Source organism: Odontesthes bonariensis, chromosome 21 (assembly GCF_027942865.1).
Source record: "Odontesthes bonariensis isolate fOdoBon6 chromosome 21, fOdoBon6.hap1, whole genome shotgun sequence".
Lineage (NCBI taxonomy): Eukaryota > Metazoa > Chordata > Actinopteri > Atheriniformes > Atherinopsidae > Odontesthes > Odontesthes bonariensis.
In genome coordinates this window covers 4,996,424-5,007,764 of record NC_134526.1, presented here as the reverse complement: position 1 = coordinate 5,007,764, position 11,341 = coordinate 4,996,424, and the positions used below count along the sequence as shown (strand labels likewise).

At 48.6% G+C, this 11,341-nt stretch overlaps 1 protein-coding gene across 1 annotated transcript in view; it reads left to right on the top strand.

Annotated features, from left to right (window-relative positions):
- The window catches only part of LOC142371863 (uncharacterized), a 35,701-nt gene extending 28,235 nt beyond the window's left edge, over window positions 1-7,466 (top strand). Inside the window, exon 6 of the mRNA XM_075454606.1 lies at window positions 6,890-7,466. Coding sequence (XP_075310721.1) covers window positions 6,890-7,466 — 577 coding nt within the window. The remainder of the gene's footprint in view (window positions 1-6,889) is intronic.
- The last annotated feature ends 3,875 nt before the right edge of the window (window positions 7,467-11,341 follow it).

The window sequence follows — 11,341 nt, the reverse complement described above, 5'->3', positions numbered from 1 at the left end:
TAAATAATTAACGAGTTAATGCGATAATAACGAGTTAACTCGCCTAGCCCTACCTAAAACATGATAAAACACAGAACTAAAAACGTGGGGAAAACCCAATGAACCTGACAGATATTCATGTGGACTCAAACCGCCTCCTCTGTAGTTCATGCATCCTCTGACTCATTCGCTCTCTGCACACTTCCTGCATACAACAACCAAATAAAACCAACGTATTGTTTTACGCAGCGATGCCCTGAGGTTCCATCTCTTTATGACCCAAAGCAAAGATGATGTGAGTTTGGGGCTGAAGTCCTGACACGTAAAAGGAATTAAAATGTATTTCTTGGTCATCAGAGAGCAGATTGTTGACCATGTTCGCTCCTTTCTGGAGACGATCACATTTCCTGCAGTTGTTTCCTTCATTTGAGTAAACAGCACACGACAGGATCTGAGTGACTTATCTGAGTCTTATTCAAGTGAAGGTCAAAAACATGGCTGTGCCAGCTGTTCAAACTGAACGTTATTTCAAAAACTCCTTCTTCCTGTTCCTGGGAGCATATATCAGGGCGTCTGAGGTGTAAAACTCCTTCTTCCTGTTCCTGGGAGCATATATCAGGGCGTCTGAGGTGTAAAACTCCTTCTTCCTGTTCCTGGGAGCATATATCAGGGCGTCTGAGGTGTAAAACTCCTTCTTCCTGTTCCTGGGAGCATATATCAGGGCGTCTGAGGTGTAAAACTCCTTCTTCCTGTTCCTGGGAGCATATATCAGGGCGTCTGAGGTGTAAAACTCCTTCTTCCTGTTCCTGGGAGCATATATCAGGGCGTCTGAGGTGTAAAACTCCTTCTTCCTGTTCCTGGGAGCATATATCAGGGCGTCTGAGGTATAAAACTCCTTCCTGCAGGCCCGTAGCCAGGATTTTGCTTGGGGGGGTTCTTTTTGTATATTTTTGGTACTTTGTTCTAGGGGGGTCCGGGGGCATGCCTCCCCTGAAAAATTTTGAAAATTCAACGCTCTGAAATGACATTTCCTGCGTTTTTGAGAGGATTTCAAAGTGAGAAACGGAGACTGTAGATAACTGTTTCAGGCAGTATTGTATACAAAGAATGTATAAATTTGCGATGAAGAATACGAATTCAATATATACATTTTTGTAATGCCTCCACATGCATCTTTTTAGACTTTGTAGAACCCCCTGTGCCTTCGGGCCTGCACCGTAAGGTCTTTGGGCTCTCACAGGCCTGCCCACAAAGCTATTTTCATGTTTAACTCAGCACATATGTATTTGACTAATAAGATGATATTCACTCCCCCTGGCTGCTGCTTCACGCTGGTTTGTTTGAGGAAGTCGGGGGGGGGGTGGGGGGGGGGGTGGGGGGGGGGTGGAGACACAACAAGTGTAGCCTAATACGAACAGATTATGAGTCTTAATTCAAATTCAAACCAAGAACTCCAAAATATTAAAAACAAAACAACAGGAAAAACCAAGAAAAGGAAATCTAACCACAAAATTAAACAGAAAAACCACAAACCCTAACAAAGATAAAGGCTCCAAATTCAGAGTGAAGCTCCACAATTTAGGGCCTAACATGGATAATGTACTTTCGGTATGGCAGAACCTTACGATAAACAGTCCTTATCCATAGAGTGTGTTTGGGGATCTCAACTCTCTGGGCAACTGTCTACAGCAGGGATACCCACATCCGGTCCTCGAGGGCCGTTTGTCCTGCAGGTTTTAGACGTTTCTCTGCTCCAACACCTGTTTCAGATCAGTGCATCATTACCAGGAGTCAACAGAGACAGACTGGCTCCCTACAGAGGGACTACATCAGCAGCTCCGTCCCCGCAGGCTTCCTCAACTTTCCCTCCATCCCCACTACCAGCGGCAGGAACACCAGCCTACTCGTTTCCAACGCCCAACCTGGCAAGGCCACAGAGACGGAGGAGAATTCCCACTCGGCTTAGGGACTATAGCCGCATTCCCTCTGTAGGAACCTTCTGCAGTTCCTGGAACCTTTTCAGGAACGGGGCCCGTTTTTTCCCTCATTCGCACATACAGGAACTGGGGACCACGGCCCTCGGGAACTAGGGACCGCGGCCCTCGGGAACTAGGGACCGCGGCCCTTGAGAACCAGGGACCACGGCCCTCGGGAACTAGGGACCGCGGCCCTCGGGAACTAGGGACCGCGGCCCTCGGGAACTAGGGACCACGGCCCTCGGGAACTAGGGACCGCGGCCCTCGGCAACCAGGGACCACGGCCCTCGGGTACTAGGGACCGCGGCCCTCGGGAACACGGCCCTCGGGAACTGGGGACCACGGCCCTCGGGAACTCGGGACCACGGCCCTCGGGAACCAGGGACCACGGCCCTCGGGTACTAGGGACCGCGGCCCTCGGGAACACGGCCCTCGGGAACTGGGGACCACGGCCCTTGGGAACTGGGGACCACGGCCCTCGGGAACTCGGGACCACGGCCCTCGGGAACCAGGGACCACGGCCCTCGGGTACTAGGGACCGCGGCCCTCGGGAACACGGCCCTCGGGAACTGGGGACCACGGCCCTCGGGAACTGGGGACCGCGGCCCTCGGGAACTGGGGACCGCGGCCCTCGGGAACTAGGGACCGCGGCCCTCGGGAACCAGGGACCACGGCCCTCGGGTACTAGGGACCGCGGCCCTCGGGAACACGGCCCTCGGGAACACGGCCCTCGGGAACTGGGGACCACGGCCCTCGGGAACTCGGGACCACGGCCCTCGGGAACCAGGGACCACGGCCCTCGGGTACTAGGGACCGCGGCCCTCGGGAACACGGCCCTCGGGAACTGGGGACCACGGCCCTTGGGAACTGGGGACCACGGCCCTCGGGAACTCGGGACCACGGCCCTCGGGAACCAGGGACCACGGCCCTCGGGTACTAGGGACCGCGGCCCTCGGGAACACGGCCCTCGGGAACTGGGGACCGCGGCCCTCGGGAACTGGGGACCGCGGCCCTCGGGAACTAGGGACCACGGCCCTCGGGAACTAGGGACCGCGGCCCTCGGGAACTGGGGACCGCGGCCCTCGGGAACTCGGGACCGCCACAGACACAACCGTGGCGTGTTTAATAAGTTAAACCTCCACGTGGTTCCTGGAACCTTTTCAGGAACGGGGACGTTTTTTTCCCTCATTCGCACATACAGGAACTGGGGACCACGGCCCTCGGGAACTGGGGACCGCGGCCCTCGGGAACTCGGGACCACGGCCCTCGGGAACTAGGGACCACGGCCCTCGGGAACTCGGGACCGCGGCCCTCAGGAACTAGGGACCACGGCCCTCAGGAACTGGGGACCACGGCCCTCAGGAACTAGGGACCACGGCCCTCTGGAACTGGGGACCACGGCCCTCAGGAACTAGGGACCACGGCCCTCTGGAACTGGGGACCGCGGCCCTCGGGAACTGGGGACCGCCACAGACACAACCGTGGCGTGTTTAATAAGTTAAACCTCCACGTGGTCTCCTTTGTCTGCGGCGCTCTGCTCCTTCCTTCATGAAACCAAGAAGTATGGCCTGCGCTCCATCCTGCGTCTCCTGACTCTCTCTGTGAGCTCTTCCAGCCTCCATGTTAGACGCCCCATGTGAAATTTTTCAAACAAACGATGGCGGGACACCTTGAGAACTCATTTTTGCAATGCAGTTCATGGAGATGTTACTTTACGGTGCGTCTTGCTGCGTGGGAAACCGCGCTCTCCCATCTTTCTCGCCAGCCCTTCCAGCAGAGGTCCATCCTTCACTGTCCCCGAAATGTGGCGGTAAATAACGTCCTCTGCTCGGAGGCTGAGGAGCTCGCGGACCTCCTTGTCTCCCCAGTTGGCCATCTTCAAAAATGTCTCGAACTTGAAGTAAAACAGAGTAAAACTAACTTGTCCTCACCTGTCGCTGTTGTTCTGAATCAGCTGTCCATTCTGTCTTTTAAACTCCTCACGTCACGCCCACGTCCGACCCGCGTCGATTGCGTTCACACCAAACTCGGCTCGGCAAAAAGACTAGGGTCCGAGGCGGGTCGAAAGGCGAGTCGAGTTGACGCGGCAGCCCGGGTCGGCAGTGTGAACGCAACAGCGGACACGCTAAATTCGCGAATTAAACGCGGGTTATTCGGCAGTGTGAAAGGGGCTTTAGAGAGCAAGAATGCACCCTGGTCTCACTGGAAGGGCCGGCGGTCTACCCGGACCTTTCTAGTTCAGAGAGATAAATTAGATTTTTTTATGGACTGGCAAAGACATTTTTTCTTGTTGATTTTTAAAAAGAAAAAACTTATAAAGAGAATTGTTTTGTTTACTGATTGCATATTGATGTTACTGTTGCATTTTTTTTGTTGTTGTTCCCTCCTGCATATGGTCGTTGAACTAAATGTGAGTTCTCAGTATGCGTACTTGTCTGTGCTTGCGTACTCGTGTACTTCTGAAACGTCATCACCGAAGGACCAAGTACTGTTCCAATTCAAAGTACGCATCCAGACAAGTACGCTCCACATTCCCGGATGTGTGCTGGCTCCGCCCATTTGATCGAGTTTGCTTCTGTGTAGACTTCAGACAACTCGCTATCCCAGAAGGCAGTGCGGCACGAGCGATGATGACGCTTCCGTTCCAAATGCACAATGAGCGTACTTGTGTGCTCAGAAGTTCGTACTTCTGACAAGTCCATAATTATAAGCACACGAGTACGGACTTGCGTACTTGGGTATTGAGAAACGGCCCTAATGTCTTCACATTCTTGTGCGTCCCTCGTGGGCGAGGAACTTTGTTTCGGGGGTTAGTGTAGCATCCCCGGAATAAAGTTAGAAGCACACAGGTGGCTTGTCTCCTCCTCTTCCTGTCAGACAGGTGTCGGCTGGTGGTTGGTGGAGAAGAGTGGGCGTAGTACAAACTATTTTACTAATTATTTTACCGCCCTTACCCATAAATCCATTGTGTTATCAGAGGGAGTTCCTCCCAAAGCTTTTATAAGCAGCGGTGAAGGTACTCTGAGACGCACACGGACAGAGGTACGTAAAGATCTGAATATTCACATCTGAGCTGTGGACTTTATGACCAATAAAAGCAGATTTATGTCTGCGTTTACAGGATGAAACCATCACTTTTCCTGTTTTTCTGTGTTTTAGCTGCAGGAAATCTGTGATTTTTATCAGAGTTTAAGCAGGAGTTGAACGATAATCTGCCACATGATCTTTAATCTAAAAACATTTTAAAAAGGGCTGGATTGTAAAACTATAAAACAGTTCCTAAATCTCCAGTTTTAACCCATGTACAGGTGCAGCTCTCTGTTTAAAGGGTTAGTGCCCAAAGCTACACAGGGGAAGACGCACGTTAACGGCAGCTCTCCTGGATCTGTGCCCTTGCTATGGTGCCAGGATTGGGCTTGTTCGGTATACCGGTACTAAATTGGTACCGGAGCACCGATGCATTTTAAATGGTATAATACTGCGCTTGGATGAGGCTGGTACATTTATTTTTTCCCGTGCCACCTCATTGTAATTTGAGCCGAGGCGAGCAAACCGGTGCAAGCCGGCGAGCAGCGTGGAGCAAACTCATTTGTTTATTTTTTTATTTTCAAAATGAAAACGAGCTGGTATTTGTTTTTATGTTTCGAGATAAAAAATTGGAATCGGAAAAAGACGGTGTAGCGAAGGGGAGTAGAGTTGCGCCGCTGGGACTTGAACCCCGGCCTTCTGGGTACTAAACTGGGGCTCTGACCACTACACCAAAGAGCCAGGCTCATTGGCGAGACAGTCAGAACACACCCACAACCCTAGTGATGGTCACTCCATCACACTGCCTTCCCCTTCGGGAAGCGCACCGGTGCGCTTCACACACTCATGGTGTCCCTCACGCAGAGGCCCATCATGCTTCTCCCATCCAGTGTACCCCATCATCAATGCTTCACCCATCACTGGGGTCCCTCGCACCAGGGTCACCAATCCTGGGGGTCCCTCACATGGAATTACGGCTTACACACAATGGGTACGCTTCCGATGGCCTCACGGTAGCCATCCCACTTCTGACACCATTTTGTAGCGAAGGGGAGTAGAGTTGCGCCGCTGGGACTTGAACCCCGGCCTTCTGGGTACTAAACTGGGGCTCTGACCACTACACCAAAGAGCCAGGCTCATTGGCGAGACAGTCAGAACACACCCACAACCCTAGTGATGGTCACTCCATCACAGACGGGGAAATTTTGATTTTCAAGTCTGTAAGTCGGAAGCTGTCCGTAAAACAAGAGAAGAAGACATTTTGCCTTCCCTGTGGCACGAATTTAATTTGGATGAAACATTGATGCAAAAACAATGACGTTGCACGAGTTTGCTGATTTATTTATTTCTCCAGGGAAAACAAATGAATGAAATGACGTGTGGTAAACAAACTTTATTAGCTCTTGAATAGTATACAAAACAAGTCAGTGAGGTAATCTTGACAGTGTTGCAGTTTACAAAACCGAACCGGCGACGCTGTTGCGTTCCAGCAACGCCATGAGGCGTCTACGTATATCATGTCTGGTTTTCCTCCTCGAAATCATCCATTTTCCCATCCATTCCGGAACTTTCCATTGACGTGATGTGTGGGGACAGGATCGCTTCCGGGTCACGACCAAAAAAAGTCACAGACCATAAATAAATGTTGAAAACCAAAATTTTCCAATCTTTTTCCGATTCCATTTTTTTTTTTTTTTTTTAAACGTGTCCCGTTTCTCCTTTTATTATTGATCATCGGGAAACGGCTTTTTTCCAAAGTCAACAAACTTCAAAAGGACTCGGAAACTCATAGTTTGAAGGTTCACAAATTTCTTTAGTGTTGCTTTAAAGCATTGAAACCGCAGGGTCAAACTGGTCTCATCTCGTCTTCAGTGATGTTTCTTTGTTCCGATGTCTCTTTCCTGCAGGAACACTGACACCAACATGAGCTATGAGTGGGCTGAAGATGACTTCCTGCCACCTGGGGTATCTCGACTTATTACCCGAAAACCAGATGATCATCGAACCTACGTGATGTATCATGGCACCACCAAGGCGAATGCTCGAAAAATCGTGAAATCAGGCTTTCGACGGTCTAAAGACGGGATGCTTGGCCCGGGTGTCTACCTCAGCAGGGACCTGCAGAAAGCCAGCCGCTATCCCATCAACCACCCGGAGCATGACAGGGTCGTCATTAAAGTTAAGGTCAAGGTGGGAAGGGTGATTGTCATCAAAAAAGAGGGCCACCTGTTCCAGAAGATCTGGCAATACTGCGGATACGACTCCGCCTGGGTGCCGCCCAACTGTGGGATGGTGAGGAGCGGCCTGGAGGAGAACTGCGTCTGGAATCCCAGAAAAATCAAGATCATTGAGCTCATCAAACCAAAACTAGTCTCAGTCGAGCCCACCTCTCACTTATCTTTTCCTCTCGATGAAAACTTCCGAAGGGAGGTCCGAAAGATTATTTCAGAGTTTCTTGAGACACATTTTCAGGAAAAGAAGTAATACATTTATTACCAGACAAATTTAAGCAATTTGATTTATTTTATAAGTTCAAGTGTATTTTTATTTATTTGGATAAAAAAATAATAATAATTTTGTCACCTGGTTAATAAATACTTTTATTTAAATGAACAAAGTTTGGTTGTTTGTGCTTAATTCCTCTAAAATCTACATCATTGAGTATTTTGTCATAAATCCAGTTTTTTTTTAATCCTTCGGTTTGTATTTAAATCTTGTTCTTGTTTGCTAGGGCGCTTCCAGCAGATGGCGCCCTACTTCCACTGATGTGTTTGTTTGTAGCATCAAATAAAACATCTGGACACAGCGACATTCGAGAGTTTATTGTGAAAAAGTCTCTTCATACACGTTTAGTTGAACTGTACAATCAATAATTTAAAAAAAACAGAGCAACGTTCAGCTTGGTGTTTCAGTTTCATCACCTCAGACACTCTCACACGCACACTCAGCAGCTTCAGCCAAAAGGGGGAAAACAGGAATAGTGTTTTACTTTAAACAAACATTTTTCAACACAACCGGCTTTATCGGAGGGCAGCCCTGAGTCCAGACCTCCCACAATCCTCTGCAAAAACGTCTCACTTTCTAAAACTTGGCTCAGGTGAGACACAAACTCTACAACGAAACACCAAAACATGGAGGAAGCGGTCGGATGGAGGGTGTTTAAATAAGATAAAATAAGTCTTCCTGTCCTCTCCTCCGTGTTTCAGCCTCAGGTTAGTGTTTCTGTCGCTCGTCGGTTACCACGTGGGGGTCATTGGTGCCGTTACCCTGCTCGTCTCTATCGATCGGCCCATAGCAACAGCAGCGGTGGCAGCAAAGACTTCGGCTTCAGCAGAAGAAGCAACAGGATGAATCCAACAGCTGAAATACAGAGAAACCGAGCCTCACCGTGCTCGCTGGCAGGTTTCCGGCGGCTTATTGCTCATATTAACTTTAATCTTTAATGAGTTTGGTGAGCCAGTGATGGATGCTGCACAGAGACGGGAAGTTTGGGGATGAGGAACGAGTTGGTTTACGAAGCCGACCGGCATTCATAGACGCTGCAAACGGGTGAAACGGCAGGAAATGAGCTCATCTTCCTCCTCTGCAGCGCGACTTCACGCCCACGTCGAAGCCCGGTTCTTATTTGCATTTGGAAGACCAACGCCTCACCGGCTCTGGCTTTTTTAAAAAAAATGGCGTCCACTACGCTCGGTTGGTCCCTAACTCCGATGTTAGCGGGTTCTGGATCAGCAAAATCGGCTGTTCAACGTAAACAGAAGGAATCCGGTTCAAAGTTAAGCTTCCTGAACCAGAATGTTCACGTTTTATACGTCAGGAGCTCCCAAACAAGTCCAGGAGGATCATTTATGAAACAGGAATGATGTGAAAGAAGCTAAATGTTTTAGAAGCAGGAGCTTCTTCTTCAATAACAGATTTCTGACACTTTTCTGCACTTTTCTAATGAAATCTTTCATCATTTTTCTCCATCATTTCACATGAAATTCACAGACTGTGTGCCGTTTTCTGTTTTTTTGTGCTTTAAAAGGTGAACTCATGATTCATCCGATCTTAGAGAGCTAAAAACCGTAAAGTAAAATGACTTCTGAGGGTGTTTAAGTGTCGTTAAGGTGGCCTACGTAACATAAAGTTTACAGCACAAATCTCCCAAATCAGCTTGTGAGATCAATAAAAGTACAAAAAGACATAATAATGTGTAAAATTTAGGTTTTAAAAGTAAATTCATGGATAATTTAGCTTGTCTCGGCTTCTAAAAGACATTAAATTATGATAAAAAGTATTTAAATGAGTCACAGGAGGGCTCACGGTGGTGAAAAGTTGTAATAAACGGGTGAAAACGCTCTTAATGCTGAGCTAATCTGTCTCTGGATCAGCGAGGGAAGCTGAAACAGCTCAGTGTTCACAAGCCGGACCAGAATCTGACAACCAAAACCAAGCTGAACACGCCGGGGTGGGTCGGAGATGAAGCCCTCCGGAGAGCCATGAAAGGAGCATGTTTTATTCAGCAGCTATGAATCATGGGACGGCATGCGGAGGCGGCGCACATCAGAGGCAGAGAAGAAGAAGAAGAAGAAGAAGAAGAAGACGGCGTGCTGCATGCCCGGGAGACGGTTAAAAGGCAGCGACTCGGACGAGTTCACGTGCTCCAAGTCGTTTCTACACGAGCGAACAGAGCGACGTAAAGGCCGTCTGAACGGAGCATTAATTACTTCCTCATGATTAAAACTTAATTATCTTTCTCATCTGGAGACACGCGGGGCTCCTTTTAAACCACAGATCATCCGTTTCCTGTTAATCCTCAAATCTTATTTAAATCAAAAGTATTTTTAGTTGCATTTGCTGCCAAAAACTACTTTCCAGGGTAAACCCGCACCCTGCGAGGCGTCCCAGAGCTGCGAGAAAACCCAGCGCAGACCCCAAAAAACGCTCCACAAAACACCTTTAAGCCCAAACTGTAAATGTTCCTGGAGATTTGGGCGGAAAAATATAAACTTTCTTATATTTCAGAGGGTTAAGAGTCAGTAATATTTAAAAATATTCCACGTCTGCGACGACTTTAACCCATAAGAACCCACCGTAACGCCATTTAAATGTTCTGGAAAATTCCATAAAAACTTTATCCTTGATTTCAACTCATGAATTGCCAGAGTGACCCATACTTAACATCCTGGTGGGTCATGTGACAGGTTATATGTGATTTAGTCTTCCCATAATAACATTTCCAAATGTCTGTGTGCCAGGTTAGCACTACGGGCAGAGCTAGCTAAATTTAAATCGCTTGTTTTTGGTTGCTAAAGGAAAGATTCAAACCATTTAACACCCATTGAAACATCTCTGACACTAGGGAGTGTTATTTTGAGAAATGTCAGAAATGTGTTCTATATAGTCTGTTTTATGTTCCCCATAATTTTCCTTGATGGAGAAATTATCCAGGTTCTTAACGCCCAATGTGACAGTGGGGGGTGGTATTTTGAAAGAAATGTGGTCTATTTAGTCTGTGTTATGACCCCCTTAATTTTCATTTAAGTAGAAATGGGTCCGGGTTCTTATGGGTTAAGTCACAAAAGACTTAAAAAACTATCGTTTTAAACCCATTTACATACGACCGCAGAACCAGTTTCCTTCTAAAAAAGGATTTTTGGATTTCAGGAGCAGAATCGCAGCTTTCGCAGGTGTGAGACGGCAGCTGAGTCAGAGCCCCGAAACACTCGGCAGCGAGAACAAAAGAGGAGGAGGAGGAGGAATCTAATCTGTGATTCTGTCTTCTGGGTCAAAGGCATCACTTATTTATCCAAACGCAGATGGAAAAGTCTATTTATGGGAGAAACATGGTGATGTTCCAAATGATTAATCCGCTGCTGAAAATAGTCCCGGACGATTGTTTATTTAAACGCGCCGAGATGTTCCGAGTTTGGGGGCCGAACTGCAGCTTTTGTCCTGCAAAATCCCGACAAAAAGCCTCTGTGCACGAAATGTTTCGTCTTTGATCTTCGACGCTCTGGAGTTTGTTTAAGTTTTGGTTTCGAGGCTTCGGTTAAATTAGTCAGAAAGTTAATAAAACATGAAGCACGTGGCAGCGAGCATCACTGGCTCCCCCCGCAAACCGCTCGCACTCCCGCTTATCGGGGGCCGAAGAGGGAAACCGTGAGGCTCACACACAAATCTGGACCTGAGGCTTGGGTCCGACCGGATCCGACCGGATCTGACTGGATCTGACTGGATCTGACCGGACCCAATGTATCGTTCAGATCCCTCCTGGGACCAAAACATCTGACCGGATCCGACCGGTCGGATCCAGTCGAGTCCAGTCAGACAGGTCGCGTCTGGTTGGGTCCGGTCGGGTCCAGTTGGATCCGGTC